This window comes from Bombyx mandarina, chromosome 03 (assembly GCF_030267445.1).
Source record: "Bombyx mandarina strain Sakado chromosome 03, ASM3026744v2".
Taxonomy (NCBI): domain Eukaryota; kingdom Metazoa; phylum Arthropoda; class Insecta; order Lepidoptera; family Bombycidae; genus Bombyx; species Bombyx mandarina.
Window position 1 is genome coordinate 551,692 of NC_143210.1, and position 18,343 is coordinate 570,034.

Sequence of the window (18,343 nt, forward strand, 5' to 3'; positions counted from 1 at the left end):
ACAAATAGTATGCATGCGTGTGTGTGTCAAATACATGGTATAGTAACCGGCAAACTTCGTGAGCAAATGACCTTGACTGCGCAGAACCGAATTTTAGATCACTTTGGTGGTGAGGGTGAGGCGCGACGGCAGGGGAAAGCGTATCGAGCGCGTTATTGGTAGATCAGTCGAACCTTGCGTTCCGCACCGCGCCCTTGTTCCGCTTGCTCCCAAAAGTACGCTTGCGTACAGTGAAAAGTCTATCGTTATTAATCGTTAAGTTATTTGTTATAATTACTTGTTGACTTTGTTGCCATTACTATATGTTGAGTGTTTGTTGATTTTTTATAAAAAATACACTATGGCGTAGTATTCAAAAGAAAGGGTAGAAAATTTGTGTACGACGTATATTGCTTCATTATAAAACAGGAGAAGAATGATATGGAAAAAGTAAAACAGACTTCGGAAGCAAGAAAAACATCAGTGAGTACTGCTAGGTGCATTATTAACGAAGCTAAAGACTCTGGCTTGCTCGCCGTGTTTCGGACTCCGGGTAAGAAAAGATCAGGGAAGAAGAAAGTTACCGGAATGGATAGTTTCGTTCAATCTGTAATAAAAAGATGTAATCATAATAACTACATAACAAGCAGCGAAACTCCGTATCGTAGAAAGGCTTCGAAAAATTTAAAGAAAATATAAATTTTTATGGCTCGGAATGATGGAAAAAAAAAAACAGAAAGTAATCGGAAGCTGGTAATTGAAAAAAGTAACATTCGATTACTACGAATCGAATATCTTCAAAAAATAATTAATTATAGACAAAAAAGAAGACCGAACCGACCGAGTTGTAAACTACACCGATGAGCCCTATGTCGACTCATCACGATGATAGCGACTCGGGTGATGAAAACATTGATGATGATGCTGGTCAAGATTATGATAACGAAAAAAAAATTACAAATACCAGCTTCGCTTCAACTGAACCAAGACCTGGCAACAGCTCTAGTTTTGACTTAATAAGGAATATCTATTTTACCCCAAGATTAAATTATTACAATTATTAACCTATATTAAATACATAATATGTTGATTTTAATAATTTAATAGCATTATGACGCAGAGTAAATATTGCTTTTGCACGTGAGTGTACCATGCGCGAACTTACCCCCACTACGTCGACAAATGCTCAAGAAGTTTGCCGGCTATTATAATGTGTGTAATGTTTTTTTTATTGATATGAACAATTTAAAAAATTATTAACATTTTGGACTACTCCAGTGAGAAGCTTCACTACTAAGTGTGAGAAATTACATACTCCTCCGTCCGCGCGATTTTCGTAAAAAGGGATACAAAGTTTTTGTTTCACGTGTTAATATATAGATATGGAATTTATGCGAGTGGTTTGTAGACGGGGCGTACCTGCGCGGGGTGCGCGTGCGCCCGCTGGCTCTCTGGCAGCACGTGGTAGGGCGTGGGGGCGCAGCGCTGCACCAGCACCACGCACGGCAGCTCCACGTCCACGGCGCCGCACGACGCCGCGCCCCGCAGCGCCGCCCGGCCCCCCGCCGCGCCCCCCGCGCCGCCCCCCGCGCCGCCCCCCGCGCCCCGCGGCATCGTGCCTGCCAACCGCGCGCTCGCTATACACTACACCTTTTTTATGGGATTTTATGACCCGGTAACTAAGACCTTTAGGTCATGTATTATTTTAACTTATATTCTTATTTTTATGAAAATTAATAATATGAAATGAAGATGATTAATTTGAGACATTAATCAACTGGGATGAAACTAGATGAGATGATATGGGATGAAATATAGTCTCAGTAAAATAGATGTTACGTCCGGCGGCTTTGTTTCATTTTCCCACATTTGTGCACTTTCACAGATATTAAACAGTTAATTAGCCACCGTTATTACACATTAAAACCTAAAGAAACACTAAATAGATAAAATAAAACAAATCACACAACTTCACTCCTCGCGTTCCCGCCAAAAAGTCATACACTAGACCAAACTCGTAAGGAGCGCAGAGTATCAAAACTAATATTCTCTGAATCAAGAATGTGTGTATGGTACGTTATCCCCACGGGGCCACTGACATGACAGGACGTCGCAACGGTAACATCAGCTTCAACAAATAAACTGATAAAAAATAACTCACTCTGATTATTGTCAAGTTGTGGCATCCTGACGACCGCCCTCTCGTTAAATTCCAAGGTCTGTGAGGCCCGAGCGTGTCTGCGACATCCGCCCATCCTCCACCACACATAGGCTCCCATTCCCCCCACGGGTCCCAGGCTGCTAACGCCGCCCCCGGGTCCCAGGCCGCTAGTTCCCGCGACAGCCCCCAAGCCGCCAACTCCCCCGACCCCATTCGCACCCCCCACGTTAACACTTTCGTACAAATTCTCCTGTAATATAAACAACAATGCTTTTTTTACTGGTCTACCCTGATCCTGCGATAGATTCCAATATATTTTACTCATAAACGACAGTAGCCGACATCTGCGATTCTCGCGTCAGGTCACAAGTTGTTATGCATCAGTGATCAGTTTAAGACTCAATATTGTTAGAGTTGTTGATGATGAACTTACCGAGTTGGCGTCAGACCTGAGGGTCCTGTGCAGGTAGACCGGCCTCCAGCGAGTCCCCGCCCCCGCGGAGCTGCCGAACATGGCCACGTTGGCGTAGCTGCAACACGCACACGGGAACTGTAGAGATCATCGGAACCGAAGCAACACGAGGGGACGCGGGGGGAGGGCGAGGGGACGCGGGGGGGCGGTACCTGGGCTCGGGCAGCACGTGCGCGGGAGGCGGGGCGCGGCATCAGGCAGCTCGCTCCACCACGGCCACGCCGGCGTACGAGCGGCCCACGGACATGCTGCCCGGGAGCAGGGTCCACGTGTCCGTGGCCGGGTCGAACACCTGGGCACATACATGACACACTTGAAGGATGGAACTGCAGACTGACGGCACTCATAGTTTCACATTCAGAATTTTATTATTAAATTTCCTTAAGCGTTTAAAGTAATTAAAAATTGCTTTCTTAACATTTCAAAGCAATAAATGGCAAATTGATTTTATATTTGAATAACGCGCACCTCAACTGTATCCAAATTGGCAGCCCCGTCGTCGCCCCCCACGACATACAACTTCCCTGCGTGCATGGCCACGGCGGCGTTTCTGCGCGCTGTATGCATGGGGGGCGCGGGCGCCCAGCCCGTGGCGGGACGGTACCGCTCTACGGACCGGCGGACGGCTGGCCCGTCGTGGCCCCCCACCGCGTACAGCGCCCCCTCCACCACCCCCACGCCGCAGCCGGACCGACGGGCCGACATCTCGCCCACCATCTCCCATGAATCCGAGCACGGATCGTACCTGTTGTTTTAATTAAGTTATTTTTAAATGAAAATTCAATATTATTGTAGAAATTGCTACTTTAATTTCCAAGTTTTGTTTCTTAAATTGTGTGAAGCCTAGCATGTTGGTTTACATACCTTTCGACAGTTTGCAAGCACTGTCTAGAAGCTCCATCGTACCCTCCGACGGCATACAGTTTCCCCTCCAACACGGCGACTCCTACGGAGGATCGGCGTGTGGACATGGAGGCGATAGTTCTCCAGACACCCTCGCGAGGGTCCAGCACCTCCGCCGAATTTAGGCCGGTAGCTCCGTCAAATCTGATTGCCCATAAATACCAATTTAATTTTAATATACTATTTTAAAAGGAAATTTAGAATTTCATGCACACTGTTTTTCCCAAACAAATTAATTATAAAACACGCCTGCTGCATAATGCTACAATTGACTGGGCATTAAATTCATGGATGTGAAGTTTTTTTTTTTTAATAACGAAGAGTGAAATTTTGAAGTTGATAAAAAAACTATTTATAAACATAAAATTTTTAATACTGTAGATTGGGGGGAATTGGGATCCTTTCCAAATCCAACACAAATTTTTAATGGTTTTTCTTAGGGTAATATTACATACAATAAAAACCAGTAAAATTTGAATTACATTGGTTCTGGAGGCTTAATTTTTTTTAAATGATGTGTTATTAAAAATATTCATCACAAAATATACACAAAAACTGAAAAAACTAGCTTGACCCGATACACCTTGGCTTTGGGGTGAATCAGGTTACGTATAGGGACAATATGGGGTTTTTTGATAGTGTAGTAATGTAGCAGTGTAGTGTAGTGTAGTAGTGTAGCAGTGTAGTGTAGTGTAGTAGTGTAGTAGTGTAGTGTAGCTGTGTAGTGTAGTGTAGTAGTGTAGTGTAGTGTAGCTGTGTAGTGTAGTGTAGTGTAGTGTAGTGTAGTAGTGTAGTGTAGTGTAGCTGTGTAGTAGTGTAGCAGTGTAGTGTAGTACAGTGTAGTACTGTAGTAGTGTAGCAGTGTAGTGTAGTGTAGTGTAGTAGTGTAGCAGTGTAGTGTAGTGTAGTAGTGTAGTAGTGTAGTGTAGCTGTGTAGTGTAGTGTAGTAGTGTAGTGTAGTGTAGCTGTGTAGTGTAGTGTAGTGTAGTGTAGTGTAGTAGTGTAGTGTAGTGTAGTGTAGTGTAGTGTAGTAGTGTAGTGTAGTGTAGCTGTGTAGTAGTGTAGCAGTGTAGTGTAGTACAGTGTAGTACTGTAGTAGTGTAGCAGTGTAGTGTAGTGTAGTGTAGTAGTGTAGTAGTGTAGCTGTGTAGTGTAGTAGTGTAGTGTAGTGTAGTGTAGTAGTGTAGTGTAGTGTAGTGTAGTGTAGCAGTGTAGTGTAGTGTAGCAGTGTAGTGTAGTGTAGCAGTGTAGTGTAGTACAGTGTAGTACTGTAGTAGTGTAGCAGTGTAGTGTAGTAGTGTTGTAGTGTAGCTGTGTAGTGTAGTAGTGTAGTGTAGTGTAGTGTAGTGTAGTAGTGTAGTGTAGTGTAGTGTAGTGTAGTGTAGTGTAGCAGTGTAGTGTAGTGTAGCAGTGTAGTAGTGTAGCAGTGTAGTGTAGTAGTGTGCGTAGAGTGGAGCGTTGTGTGCGGCACGTACCCGCCGACCGCGTAGATGAGGTTCCCCAGCACGGCCACCCCCAGCGTGGAGCGGCGCGCCGTGAGCGCGGGCCCGCTCGCCCACGCGTCCGCGCACACGTCGTACACGTCCACGCTGCGGACGCGCAGGGTGCCTGCCGGGGAAATAATAGAGATACATTATCGGTAGCCATACTACCTGGAGCCGCTGCGGGCATCCAGTGCCACGTACCATCCGACTATGGAATGAGCTCCCCTCCACTGGGTTTCCTGAGCGTTATGACATGGCTTTCTTCAAACGAGGCTTGTGGAGAGTATGAAGCGGTAAGCGGCTCTGCCCCTGGCATTGCTGAAGTCCATGGGCAACGGTAACCACTGACCATCAAATTGGCCGTGTGTTCGTCTGCCTACAGCAAAAAACAAAATACATTCCAAACAAAGGACCTTCAGGAATTTAAGTGCAAAATGTATTTTTTTTTATTGCTTAGGTGGGTGGATGAGCTCACAGCCCACCTGGTATAAAGTGGTTCCTAAAGCCCATAGACATGTACGACGTAAATGCGTCATCCACTTTGAGATATAAGTCCTAAAGTCTCAGTATAGTTACAACGGCTACCCCACCCTTCAAACCGAAACGCATTACTGCTTCACGGTAGAAACAGGCAAAGTGGTGATACCTACCCGCGCGGACTCACAAGAGATCCTACCACCAGTCTACACATTGAACTCGTAATACGACCTAACTGCGTACCCTTAGACAGTGGACTCAAGACATGACAGCATCATGTAAAATCTACTATCCAATATTGGTAGTGTTCCCTCAAGTTGACATATGCAACTCACCATTAAAACCACCGATAGCATAGACCTTCCCGTGGAGCACGGCCAGGCCAGCCCTGCACCTCCTCGTGAGTAGTTCTGCGCAGGGTCTCCACCGACCACACTCAAGATGGTAGGCCTCCACATCGCGGATGGCCTTCGGTGCCTGTCCGCCGACTACTAGCAGCATCTGAAAATATTAGGGTATTCAAAATTTACTCATTATATCCTTTTTAAGAAAAATAAATATTACGTTTTTACCTAAGAAATTGCCATGCAGTACTAGGCTGCACTAAAAGTATCGGGAATGGAATATTTCCACTGTTCCTGTCATATTAAAATCTTTTTAATTGAAAACTCCTTGGTTTTAAAAATGGAATACCATTTATTTATTTAAAAAAAGATTCTCGGTCTTGTCACGAGGTTTTGTCAAACTTGTTTAGTCGTTGAGAAAATGGAATTGACTCGAGAAAATTCAAGAGCGATGATTTATTATGACTTTCGAAGTGGTTTAACACAAAAACAGTGTGTTGACCCATCCGGTCAACAATTTCTGCATTTGGTGATGAAGCCCCATCCAAAACCACAATTTATCGCTGGTTTGCTGAGTTTCAACGTGGACGTGTCAAGCTAAGTGATGATCCCCGTCAAGGTCGTCCAAAAACTGCAGTCACCCAAGAAAACGTTGATGCTGTGCGTAAGCTGATTGAGGAAGATCGACATGTGACATACCGCGAAATTCAGGCAACTTTAGACATTGGCATGAGTCAAATACAAATAATCTTGCATGAACAGTTAGGTGTAAAAAAGTTGTTTTCCCGATGGATACCGCATTCGCTCTGTGAAGAGCAAAAAGCGGCTCGCGTTACTTGGTGCGTCAGAACTCTCGAAAGATTCCCCGCAGGATCCTCAAATGTTGTATACAACATTGTATCAGGTGACGAATCCTGGATAAACGCGTACGAACCCGAAACAAAAAACTAGTCACGAGTTTGGGTGTTCGAAAATGAATTAAAAGCCAACAAAAATTGTTCGTTCACGGAGTGTTGCAAAAAAAATGGTGGCCACGTTTGTCTCCAAAACCGGCCATGTTACGACTATTCCTCTCGAGGGACAAAGAACGGTTAATGCAGAATGGTATGCTAGCATTTGTTTGCCACAGGTCGTTTCTGAACTCCTTAAAGAGAACTGCAACCGCCGCATCATCCTCCATCACGACAATGCGAGTTCTCACACCGCGCACAGAACAAAAGAGCTTTTAGAGCAAGGAAACATAGAATTATTAGACCATCCGCCGTACAGCCCCGACCTAAGCCCTAATGATTTCTATACTTTCCCTAAAATAAAGAATAAATTGCGTGGACAGAGATTTTCATCACCTGAAGAAGCTGTGGACGCCTACAAAACGGCCATTTTGGAGACCCCAACTTCCGAATGGAATGGTTGCTTCAATGATTGGTTCCATCGTATGGAAAAATGTGTCAAATTTCGCTGAGAATACTTCGAAAAGCAATAAATACATTTTTAAATAGTAATGTTGTGTCACTTTGTTAATTCCCGAAATTTTCAGTGCCGCCCTCGTATACAGAATAGACATATCTAATATATAAAATTCTCGTGTCACGGTGTGCGTGATTGAACTCCTCCGGTAAGGCTCAACCGATTTTCGTGAATCTTAGCGTGCATATCGGCTAGGGTGGTGAATCGGACAACATTTATTTTTCATCCCCCTAAATGTTAAGGGAGGTTCACCCCAAAAAAATTTTTGTATATTTTTAGACAAAAAATTTTGTTTTTATTTTTTTATGATATGGCATACAAAAATACATACAACCCTAAAATTTCACCCCTCTACGATCAAACCCTATTTTTTATTTGTTAATTAAAAACTTTAATTATTTTGCAAGAATTTTGTTTTTATTTTGTTATGACTTAGAATAAAATAATTCATATTACTCTGAATTTTCACTCTTATACGATCAACCCCTATTTACCCATCCCGATTTTTTTTTTTTATTCTATGCACAGATCCGCAGTAAGGTTGCTAGATGGCAATCAAATATTATAATTGTAGTACGATAAATTCTTATTCAGAGTTTATAATTTCAAGTTCCTTTAATTATGATTTTTTTTAAATTCAATTTGTTCTCCCGTCCTCGCCGGTCGACTACTGATCAACTATCAATCGATCAGCTATCCCCGCCAGGTGTCACCACTCATCCAGCAAACATCACGTAGTAGGGATGAGGACGAAGCCGGTCTCCTGTCTTACTTACTCACTATACATTTTTCAGCAATGTTTTTTTGGTTTTATTTGTGTATCAATCGTAGCAGTGACTGTTATACCTATTATTTTAATTTTTCTGTGCAACTCTCATGTTAATTTTACTGTCATCGTAAAATTATCACTAATTTCCAGTGCAGTCATTATTTATTTACAATTTATTAATTTGACAAAGACAGTTTTAACTCTCAGTTAATTAAGTGATCTCATGTAAATAAACACGTGTTGTAAGCTCCTGCCAACTGCCATAATTGATAGTAAAAATATGAATAATTATTTTTGATGTTTGGATAGCTATCAAAGATTGTAATTTAAAATATATATATTCGTTACTTTGAGAAAGATTTATTTATTAACCTAAATAAAACATACTTTTATTCTTTATAACGCTTTCGATTATAAATATATCCCCGCACACTTATAGTAGATAGTTATTTTTATTGGACTAAAAAAATGTTTCCTAGAAATAATATACATGGCAAAACAACGTTTGCCGGGTCAGCCAGTAGATATGGTCGGCAAGGGGTAGGAGCAGTACCTTGGGCGAGCGCGGCGGCTGTCGGGGCCGGGCGCGCGCGCTGGCCTGCGCGGCGGCGGCGCGGTGCTCGGGCCGCATCAGGTGGAAGGACAGCGCCTCGATCACCAGATCCTGGAATAAGCGATCTTGCTCAGATGACCCTACATTTTTATTTATTGCTTTGATGGTTGGACGAGCTCACAGCACACCTGATGTTAATTGGTTACTGAGAAGAAATCATGAGAGAAGTAAAGTGGTTTTAATATACCAGATTCTTATCTTGAGTACCTTCATGGTAGGGTGTTGTGAATGGGCAATGATAGACACCACCTAATCTCCCAATTCCATTTTGAATTGTACAAATTAAACCAAAATACGTTACTCACAATTGGAAATATGTACTCAACAAAATACAAATGCTCACGATTGACTTCCACGGTGAAGAAATAACATCGTGTGATAAAAATGAAACCCGCAAAATTATAATTCGCGTAAATAGTTGTGAATCCACGCGGATAGGTACCACTGCCCTGCTTATTTCTGCCGTGAAGCAGTAATGCGTTTCGGTTTGAAGGGTGGGGCAGCCGTTGTAACTATACTGAGACTTTAGAACTTATATCTCAAGGTGGGTGGCGCATTTATGTTGTAGATGTCCATGGGCTCCAATAACCACTTAACATTAGGTGGTCGTCCACACATCTAAGCAACAAAAAAAAAAACAGAATACCATATTTACTTGAAGATGGTATCATTTAAGGGAGTGCAAAGCTACCAAAAGTCGTATTTCACCTTAACCCTTAACCCCGCGCTGGCCAGCGGTTCTGCATTAGCCCTCGCGACCAGGGCATCCTGGGCCAGCAGCGGCAGCCGCACGTGCTCCAGCAGCATGCCCAAATGTTGCTGACGAGACTGTCGATAATTGAATGATTCAAATTAGGGTAACTAAACAGTCATCAAAGATAAAAAGTTTCATGGAATAAATATACTAGACCAAGAGCCCGCAACGGCCAAACCTTCGTTATTTTATAAAAGCTGAAAATTTATCTGTGTATGTCTTCAACACAGGTAAGAACGACCCGCAACTGTAGAGTTCCGATTGTGGTTACTTGGGCAGGTAACAGGCAGCAAAGGTATATAATAATATTATAGTATATAGTAATATTTGCAGGCAGCGGCTTGGCTCTGCCCCTGGCATTGCTGAAGTCCATGGGCGACGGTAACCACTCACCATCAGGTGGGCCGTATGCCAGTCTGCCTACAAAGGCAATAAAAAAAAAATTTATATATAAAATAGTACCTTAAATTCGAGAAAAATATAAAAAAAAATAACTTTATACTTTAACGATTTTAAGCTTTTATAAAATAACGAAGGTCTGACCGTCGCGGCCTCTTGCTCATACGTACCTCGGCATCATGCTGCATCCATCTTAGTACTGCATCTAATATTACTTCTTCGTTTGGTACCTGTAATATTAAAGCATATCTGCTTTTAGAAACTCGCCTTTCTCTCTCTCTATAAAAACTTATATTCTAGACAGTTCAACTTTTGTTGGGAAAATACAACTTTATATTCTAGAAAATACAAGATTTTTAAATTATACTGTTATATATTTTTTTAAGGGATTTTATGACCTGGTAACTAAGACCTTTGAGTCATGTCTTTTTTTTTAAATAAGTTAATTTTCGTATGCAAACTATTCTACTATTCTATTCAAAACAAACAAAAACTATTTAATGTGTGATAAATAATACAACACGAATTCTGAAATACACAACTGCACACTCACAAATTTTTTTTATATGCACTTTTTTCTAGACTACACTGTTTGACCAGCTTGGGTCACATGGTCGCTGGCTAGTCTGTGCATTCACCATACAAAACATAAGTTAAAAACAGTTCAAAATAGATAATACACTTATTATTTAAGCAAAACTTGGTCAGAATTACCTGCCATGAGTTGTCATGGTATCAATGTTTAGTATTGTTTTTATTTTTTTAAAGCAATGATCGAGGCACAACTATTATAAATTAATGAAATTTAACTTAATCTTCAACTGCCTTAATAACCTTGCCATAGGCACTTATGCGTAATGTCTGTCATTCTTGATTTGTCTATAAGTTGTCAAAATTAAAATAATATAGTATAAGGACAATTTAGACCACCATCTTTGTTCGTATCGGATTTCCTCTGCGTTAGCTTCTTTTAGTCAATAATCGTAACTGTTCGTAAATCGTAAAGGTTAATTCCATACATTATACAACTATTTATTAAAATTGAATTTTATTGTTTACATAAATGCATAGTTTACTGAGACTTAAAGATAACATTGCTGTGGTCCATACTCACAGTGATGCGGTCGCTGTCTAGTAGTTGAGCGAGTGTCTCCGGCGCTAAAGCCAAAAACTCTTCTGTTTCCAACACCTAGAATTAAACAAATATTTATTGTATCGATAGATGAAATCTTTTTAAACAAATTAGCAAACAGAGCCATTGCCGGTGTCAAGGGAGGATATCAGATTAGTGACACACACTTCACGGTACGCACATTGTTTGGACCAGTTCACGGCCCACCCAGTGTTAAGTGGTTATTGGAACCTATAGGCAACTACAAGGTAAATGTTACCACCCACCTTGAGACCTGAGAAAACTGCCTGGTACCCGTTGTAACTATATTGAGACCTTAGAACTAATATCTCAAGGTGGGTGGCGCATTTACGTTGTAGATGTCTATGGGCTCCAGTGACCACTGAACATCAGGCGGGCTGTGAGCTCGTCCCCCATTTAAGCAATAAAAAAAGGCAGGGTGGTGGTACCTACCCGTGCGGACTCACAAGAGGTCCTACCACCAATAATTACTGTAATTATAATTTTTCGGTTTAATTTTTATTACATGTTGTTATTACTTCACCGTGGAAGTCAATCGTGAACATTTGTTATGTACATATTTCATTACAAAAATTAGTACCCGCCTGCGAGATTCGAACGCCAGTACATCGCTACATACCTATGCACCGGACGTGTTATCTGTTAGGGCGCGACTATGTACAGACCTCGAGGAAGTGCGCGTCGAGGTATCTGGCGGCGCAGACGGCGAGGTCGGCGCACACGTGCAGGTCGGCGAAGGCGCGGATGCCGAGCGCGTTGTCCGGGGACAGCACGCTCGCCAGGAACGAGCAGCACGCCTCGCGCACCCCGCCCGCCTGCAGCAGCGACGCCGCCGACAGCACGCTCTGTCCCCCACACACACCCACATCACTACACAGTGGCTTGGCACCAGACTAAATAGGGTAAGGTATGGGACACTTATAATAAATGATTAAGCAGCAAGATCAATGGCCTTGCACAATTGGATGAGGTATCAGTCTGTCTTTCATATGAGGTTGAATGTTACAGTATTAACCGTAACAAAAAAAATACATTTAATGCAAATATAATATTAGCGAGTATGAATTACATATAAAATGGTCACCTGTACATTATCTTCAGTGATGACCAGTGAGTCTGGTTTGTAAATGTATTCGATGATGGCTTCTAAAGCTTGGGGCTCTACATTCTGAAACCAAAGATATCTGCAGATAATATAGACATCTAAATGCAGTAGTTAACAGCATTAGTAATGTATAGCTTACAGAGCTTACAATGTGTCTGCTGTTAATAATAATTAACATACTTCACAATTAAAAAAGAAAACATATGTCAGATATCTTGCCGAGAATATAAGATATTTTCAATGCACACATGATTATGATGAAACAAACACATGCTTTATCATGTCAGGATCACATCCATGCTTGAATATAGAAATATAATATAACAGAACAATTTGTTGAATGAGGTTGATGATTCCGAGTCCTTGTTAAGGTTCACATTGATGTTTTGTGTATTATGTTTTATTATTTAATTATGATCTTAAGCAGATGTGTTGGGTAGCAAATCAGTTCATTGTGTGTGTGTCTTTATACAACCAACACTTAACAATCCTTTTATTAAAAAGAAAGGTTTGTGCAGCATTATTAAGCTAATTTTACCTGGATAGTGACAGTGGGTTGTGTTCTTTCGTCGAACTGTGTGAACATAGCGTGGAAGTAGGGCGATGAAGCCGCCAGTACCGCGCGATGAGCCCATACGCCTTCGGATGGCTCACTGTCGCATTCCGCTTGGGCCTGAAAAGTCCAACAAAAGTTAATGTTATGTTTGGTCAATTAGAGGTAACTGGTTCAACAGAGTCATCCCTATTACCTGTAGCTATCGTGTTGTATCGCTGCAGTAAAACTCAATAAACTATTGAGTGGGATAATAGAGTATTCCAGGTACAAGTAATAGCAAAAAACTTTCACCCATCACTAAAATATTAATTACTACATCCTCTTACAAATAATCGTGATGTTGTTATCACAAAGGTTTCTTTTTATGAGATGAACATAAAATAATATACTCAAAAGAAACATCAAATGTAATTCATGTTATGATTTTACTTTTGTAAACATAATCTTACCTGTATTCGAACATCACAGAGTGTTGCATCTTGCCTCAACCTCGCCAAGGCCTCAAGCAACTTTGATGCATGTTGAGCTCCTCCAATGGTATTTTCAGTGGTGGCAGGCCGCTGTGATGATTCATCTAGAGATGACTGTGATGCACAACGTACCATCATGCTGCAATAGAAGTCATTTTTATCAGTTTTACTGGGTGTTTCTCTACAACATAAAAATTTTTGAGTTTTTACTCTGTATGTAGTATATTGTTACACATTATTCTTAGCTTCAAACAAATTCCTATCCTCACTTGAGGGTCCACACGCTACGGCTTTCCAAGATGTAGAATAAGTTTGCAGTTGCTATTATAATCCAATTTAAATTGGAACATGTAGTGTAATAACAATACGTATCCCGACAGAGACTTATCCTTGTCTCAAATAAAATGCAAAGTACACTAACCTATACCTTCCTCTGTCTCCATCACCTTCTGCTGCTCCGTTATCAACTGCTAAGCTGTTGGCAACAAAATAAAATAACAATCACAACCACCAAATTTGTATGGTAGTATATTAAAGCTATATTCGTGGTAGGCAGCGCCTTGGCTCCGCCCCTAGCATTGCTGAAGTCCATGGGCGAGGGTAACCGCTCACCATCAGGTGGGCCGTATACCGTCTGCCTACAAGGGCAATAAAAAAAAATTGCTAATTTTCTATTACAGTAATGGTGAAAGCACTGTTTTATCACCATTGAGGACAAAGAGCATAAGGCCCACCCACCTGGTGGTGAGTGATAACTGACACTCATGAACATCACCAATGCACAATTGAAACAATATTTCCATGTTATTAAGTAGGAAATGAATTTTATTATTGTGTATACAATTATTTTCTTTTTATTTATTGTGTATATTATGTAGAAGTAACATGTTTAAGCTTATAAAGTTTGAGATATCAGTTTAAATTGTTGTGTTCGAGACAGACTGATTTGTTACTTATCCTTAACCTATTGTTACTTATCCTTAACCTGTTGTTAATGTACTCATTAACATTGAAATTATAATGATATTATTTTGCTAAATAAGTACTTTCTTATTTATGCACAGTATTCATTTTACTTTATTGATATGCTGCATAATACAGTATCTATCAAAAATATTAATCAATGTGCAAATCATGAGCTTTAAACCTTCTGTACAATAATATGTGTCGCTATTTCTCTTATCCAAATTAAATAATTTACAAACGTATCTATTTATTGAGTATATGTGATTATTATTATATTAATGTTGTTGACCTATTTATATTGTGAAGCATATCTTGATATTTGCATAACACTGTATAACACTGAGCATAAAGTACTTTCAATCCAATTTAATGAATTGACTTCAATATGAACTGAAAATCCTACAGCCATAGTAGTAACAGTCTCAGATTTAATTCCAGGTCCAGTATCTTTCTTAAAGATATTTGGATGTTAGTACATTTAAACATGGAATATTTAAAATGTACAAAACAGAAGATATTAATGCAACTCTACCCACATTACAATATGCTGTTATGAGTTGACCATACCTAAATATAAGTAAATAGTTTAAGGTTTAATACTACTTAAATTAAAGATATCCAATCTATCTTCAAAAATTATTTATTGATATGTAGTGACACATACTTAGTGTCATATGTTTTTGTATATCACAAATTTTTGGCATACCTGATTCATAAATACTTTTGAAGCCTACATCATATTTGTAATGTAAAATAATCTTTTTAACTGTTTGTTAAGTCCAACGTGACAAATGATTATAGTTATAATGATCAGTAAATAGTTTTGCTTCGTGAACGTAAAATAACAGCACAATCCAGACTTTTTTTTATTGTGTAAACGTTTGTAAATCCTTGACCTCACAGATTATTATGATATTAAACAACTTACATGGCTCTTTCTCTGTCGCCATCAGCGTTTCCTTCCATAGTTCAAATCCTGCAATCTTCAGTCAGTTCACGACGAATGCACACGTAGAACACATAACTGAACAAAAACCAAAGTTTTCAAAGTAAAAGCTACAGGTAATCGCTTAAAGATAACAGACAGTCGGTATCAAAAATATGTTATTGTGACTTTTAATCGTAATTTGATTGTTTTGAACGACATAAATACTAAATAGATTTCAATTTGTGTTCGGTTCTTGAGCCTCGCCTCAAATCCACTCTCAATCAAATCGAATAAATATTAATAAAATGTCATTGTCAACTGTCAAGCGACAATAATGTCAATTTTGTTGGTTTGGGTTTTGTTTTAAAAGGTAATGAGTAGCAGAGGAGGAAGAGTGACTAGCATTTCGCGGAAGCGGGATTATTTAAGCCAGGGTTTTTGTTTAGTTGAGTGGACGACCTCACGACCCTACCGGTGTTAAGTGGTTGGCGGATCTCACCTATGGATCTCACAGACATCAAGAACGTCAATGTCACCACCCAATTTCATTCATGAGTACGGTACCGTACTGAGGCTCAATTTTTATACTCGTAATAGGGGTTAAAGTATGAAATTTCCGTTTTATTGTAATAGGTACTTCGAATTGACTTAGAACCTTCATGGTTTGAGATTTTTGAGTAAAACTTTTTTCAAATGGTACCTACGAGGTTCTTCTTTTTAAAAATGCGCAACATTCAATTATCGACTTTCAGTTGTTTTTTTTAGCCAGCTTAGACAAGAAAGATGAATACTTTGAAAATTCGAGTGATTTTTGAATACGAGTTCCGATGCGGAACTAACGCTGCAGAAACAGGTCGCAATAACAATGTTGCGTTGGGAGAGGGGACTGCTAATGAACGCACCGTGCGATTTTGATTTAAACACTTTCATGATGGAAATTTTGATTTGAAGAACGAATCGCGTGGAAGACCACCCACATATGTGAATAACAATGAATTGAAAGAGGTGGTGGAAGCCGATCCTTCCAACCAACACCTTACCCTACCTTATCTACAATATTGACCCTCTTGCGTCAAATTAATAAAAACAAAAAATAAAAAATAGGTGTGCCTCATGATTTGACTGATCTGCAGAAAGAAACGCGTGTTGAAACTTGTGTTGCCTTGTTGAATTGATACAGAAATGAAGGAATAAGTATTGGATCGGATTGTGACATGTGATGAAAACTGGATTCTTTACGATAACCGTAAGCGAAAAATACAATGGCTGACCCCAGGTCAAACGCGGCAACAGTGTCCTAAAGCAAAGCTTACCAATAAAAAGGTAATGGTAACTGTTTGGTGGTCTCAGCATGGTGTTATTTACTATAGCTTTCTCTGATCTGGTCAAGCGATAACGGCAGATGTCTACTGTGCCAAACTCCAAACAATAATAGCAAAACTTGCAGTGAAACAGCCCCGACTCATGAATCGATCTTCACCACTATTGCTCCACGATAACGCGAGACCTCATACAGCACAAGAAACCGTTTTAACTCTGCAGGAACTGCAATTAGAAACCATTCGTCACCCTCCGTATTCGCCAGACCTTACTCCAACGGACTACCATTTTTTCGTGATTTGGATAATTTTGTACGTGATAAAAAGTTTTCTTTCCAGAAGACAGTACCAGGTGCTTTCACACAGTTTGTAGAATCTAGATCACCGGAGTTCTATAGCAAAGGCATAATAATAGTAGATATTTTGATTAAATAAATATGTTAAATGGGAAAAAAAACGAATTTCAATTTTTCAGTACAAATCGGCAATTTCATACTTTAACTCCTAACCCTTCAAACCGAACTACTTTAGGGGCATGATGCAATGGTGTTCGAATACCGCAGGCGGGTACCAATTTTTCTAATGAAATACATAGGTACTAAACAAATGTTCTCGATTGACTTCCACGGTAAAGGAATTTATTTATTTTATTAGGCTCACAATACACATCACAAGCTAAAGATACATATAAAACACAAATAAAAAGAAACAAAATCTGGCTTGCAACATAAGTTATGTGCGCACGACAAAACAAGACATAGTGCTGAATTTGTATAGGTAACAATGTTCCTTACAATTATGACAAAACAACACAATAACAAAAACTAATCTAACGAATAATGTAAGGAAAAAAAATTTATTCGCAATATAATACATTAAACAATTACATTAACCTACCTATTAATAAAGTGGAGGATGCCCTTGAACATTTTTCTAAACGTAACCAACCTACAAGTAAAAATATCTAACTCAGGATGTCAATAACATCGTGTAGGGAAATTCAACCCGCAAAATTTAATAGAGTAATATACAGAGTCTGGTTAAAAAGATGCTAGGGGCTTCTGCGAGATAAGTATTCCCTAGATACCATTATCAGACATTCTTAATCTCATGCAATTTTATGTCACGATCAAGTTCTTTTGCGAGATACAGCCCACTGAGTTTCTTGCCAGATCTTCTCAATGAGTCGCGTTCCGGTGGTAGATTCTGCGAAGTACTGCTCTTGCTAGGGCTAGTGTTAGCAACACCTCTCCGGCTTGAGCCCCCAGAGCTCACCTACATGCTAAGGTAAAGCTGATGTAGCCTTTCAAGGCTATCAGTATAGGTAGGGGGACAAAATAGGTATTTTTCTTTTTTGGACTGTTTCCAGTATTATGTACACAAGAACCTATCAGCTGATCGATTTTATTTAAAGACAAGTATTTGCCACAATAGGGACAGAGTATTGATTAAATTGAAATTTGAATGTACATACTGTAAACAAAAGACAGCATGCAATTCAGTAACTATCAAAGCGCAACTCTTTATAATAACAGGCCTATTATACTGACCTATACACATTTATGTGTGTGTAGCATTGCACAGAGGCTGGGGAGCAAGGCCACCCGCGGGGAGGGGAAGGGACCATCGATTCGTAAACAGCTGTGCGCGCCTGACAACAAAACGACCGGCTTTTTTCAACAGTAAATAACTATAAAAATATACAAAATCTATCACTGTAATTTACGAAAAGTCCTTCATAAACAATTAGCTATTAATACTGTAAAAAAATACATCAAAATACATTGTATTTTTCGTAATATTCAAACAAAGACAAATATAGCGGAGTTGCATCGAAGAGCGAGATGAAAATTATAATATACGAGTGTAAAGGAGACAGAAATACCGGTGCAAAGATGTGAGTTTGCGCAATGTTAACGAAATGCCTCCAGCTGATTTTGACTGTTGCCAAGCGCTCTGGGGGCAGGGGTGTTAGGGTGGGCCAATTATAAAGCAAGGGTGGCTCTGTGCTTGTGAGTATGTGT

The 18,343-nt window shown here is 40.0% G+C and overlaps 1 protein-coding gene across 1 annotated transcript; it reads right to left on the minus strand.

The window, feature by feature from the left end:
• Positions 1–2,573: 2,573 nt before the first annotated feature.
• kel (kelch protein) lies at positions 2,574–15,277 on the minus strand. The gene is made up of 16 exons (XM_028186274.2): positions 15,001–15,277; positions 13,528–13,581; positions 13,086–13,245; positions 12,619–12,753; positions 12,060–12,143; positions 11,641–11,820; positions 10,937–11,011; positions 9,993–10,052; positions 9,378–9,497; positions 8,610–8,720; positions 5,812–5,977; positions 4,991–5,123; positions 3,477–3,659; positions 3,081–3,357; positions 2,765–2,904; positions 2,574–2,670 (listed from the first exon to the last, which is right to left on the minus strand). The coding sequence occupies exons 1-15, from the start codon at positions 15,036–15,038 to the stop codon at positions 2,806–2,808; spliced, it is 1,875 nt and encodes a 624-aa protein (XP_028042075.2). The 5' UTR covers positions 15,039–15,277; the 3' UTR covers positions 2,574–2,670; positions 2,765–2,805.
• Positions 15,278–18,343: the final 3,066 nt, after the last annotated feature.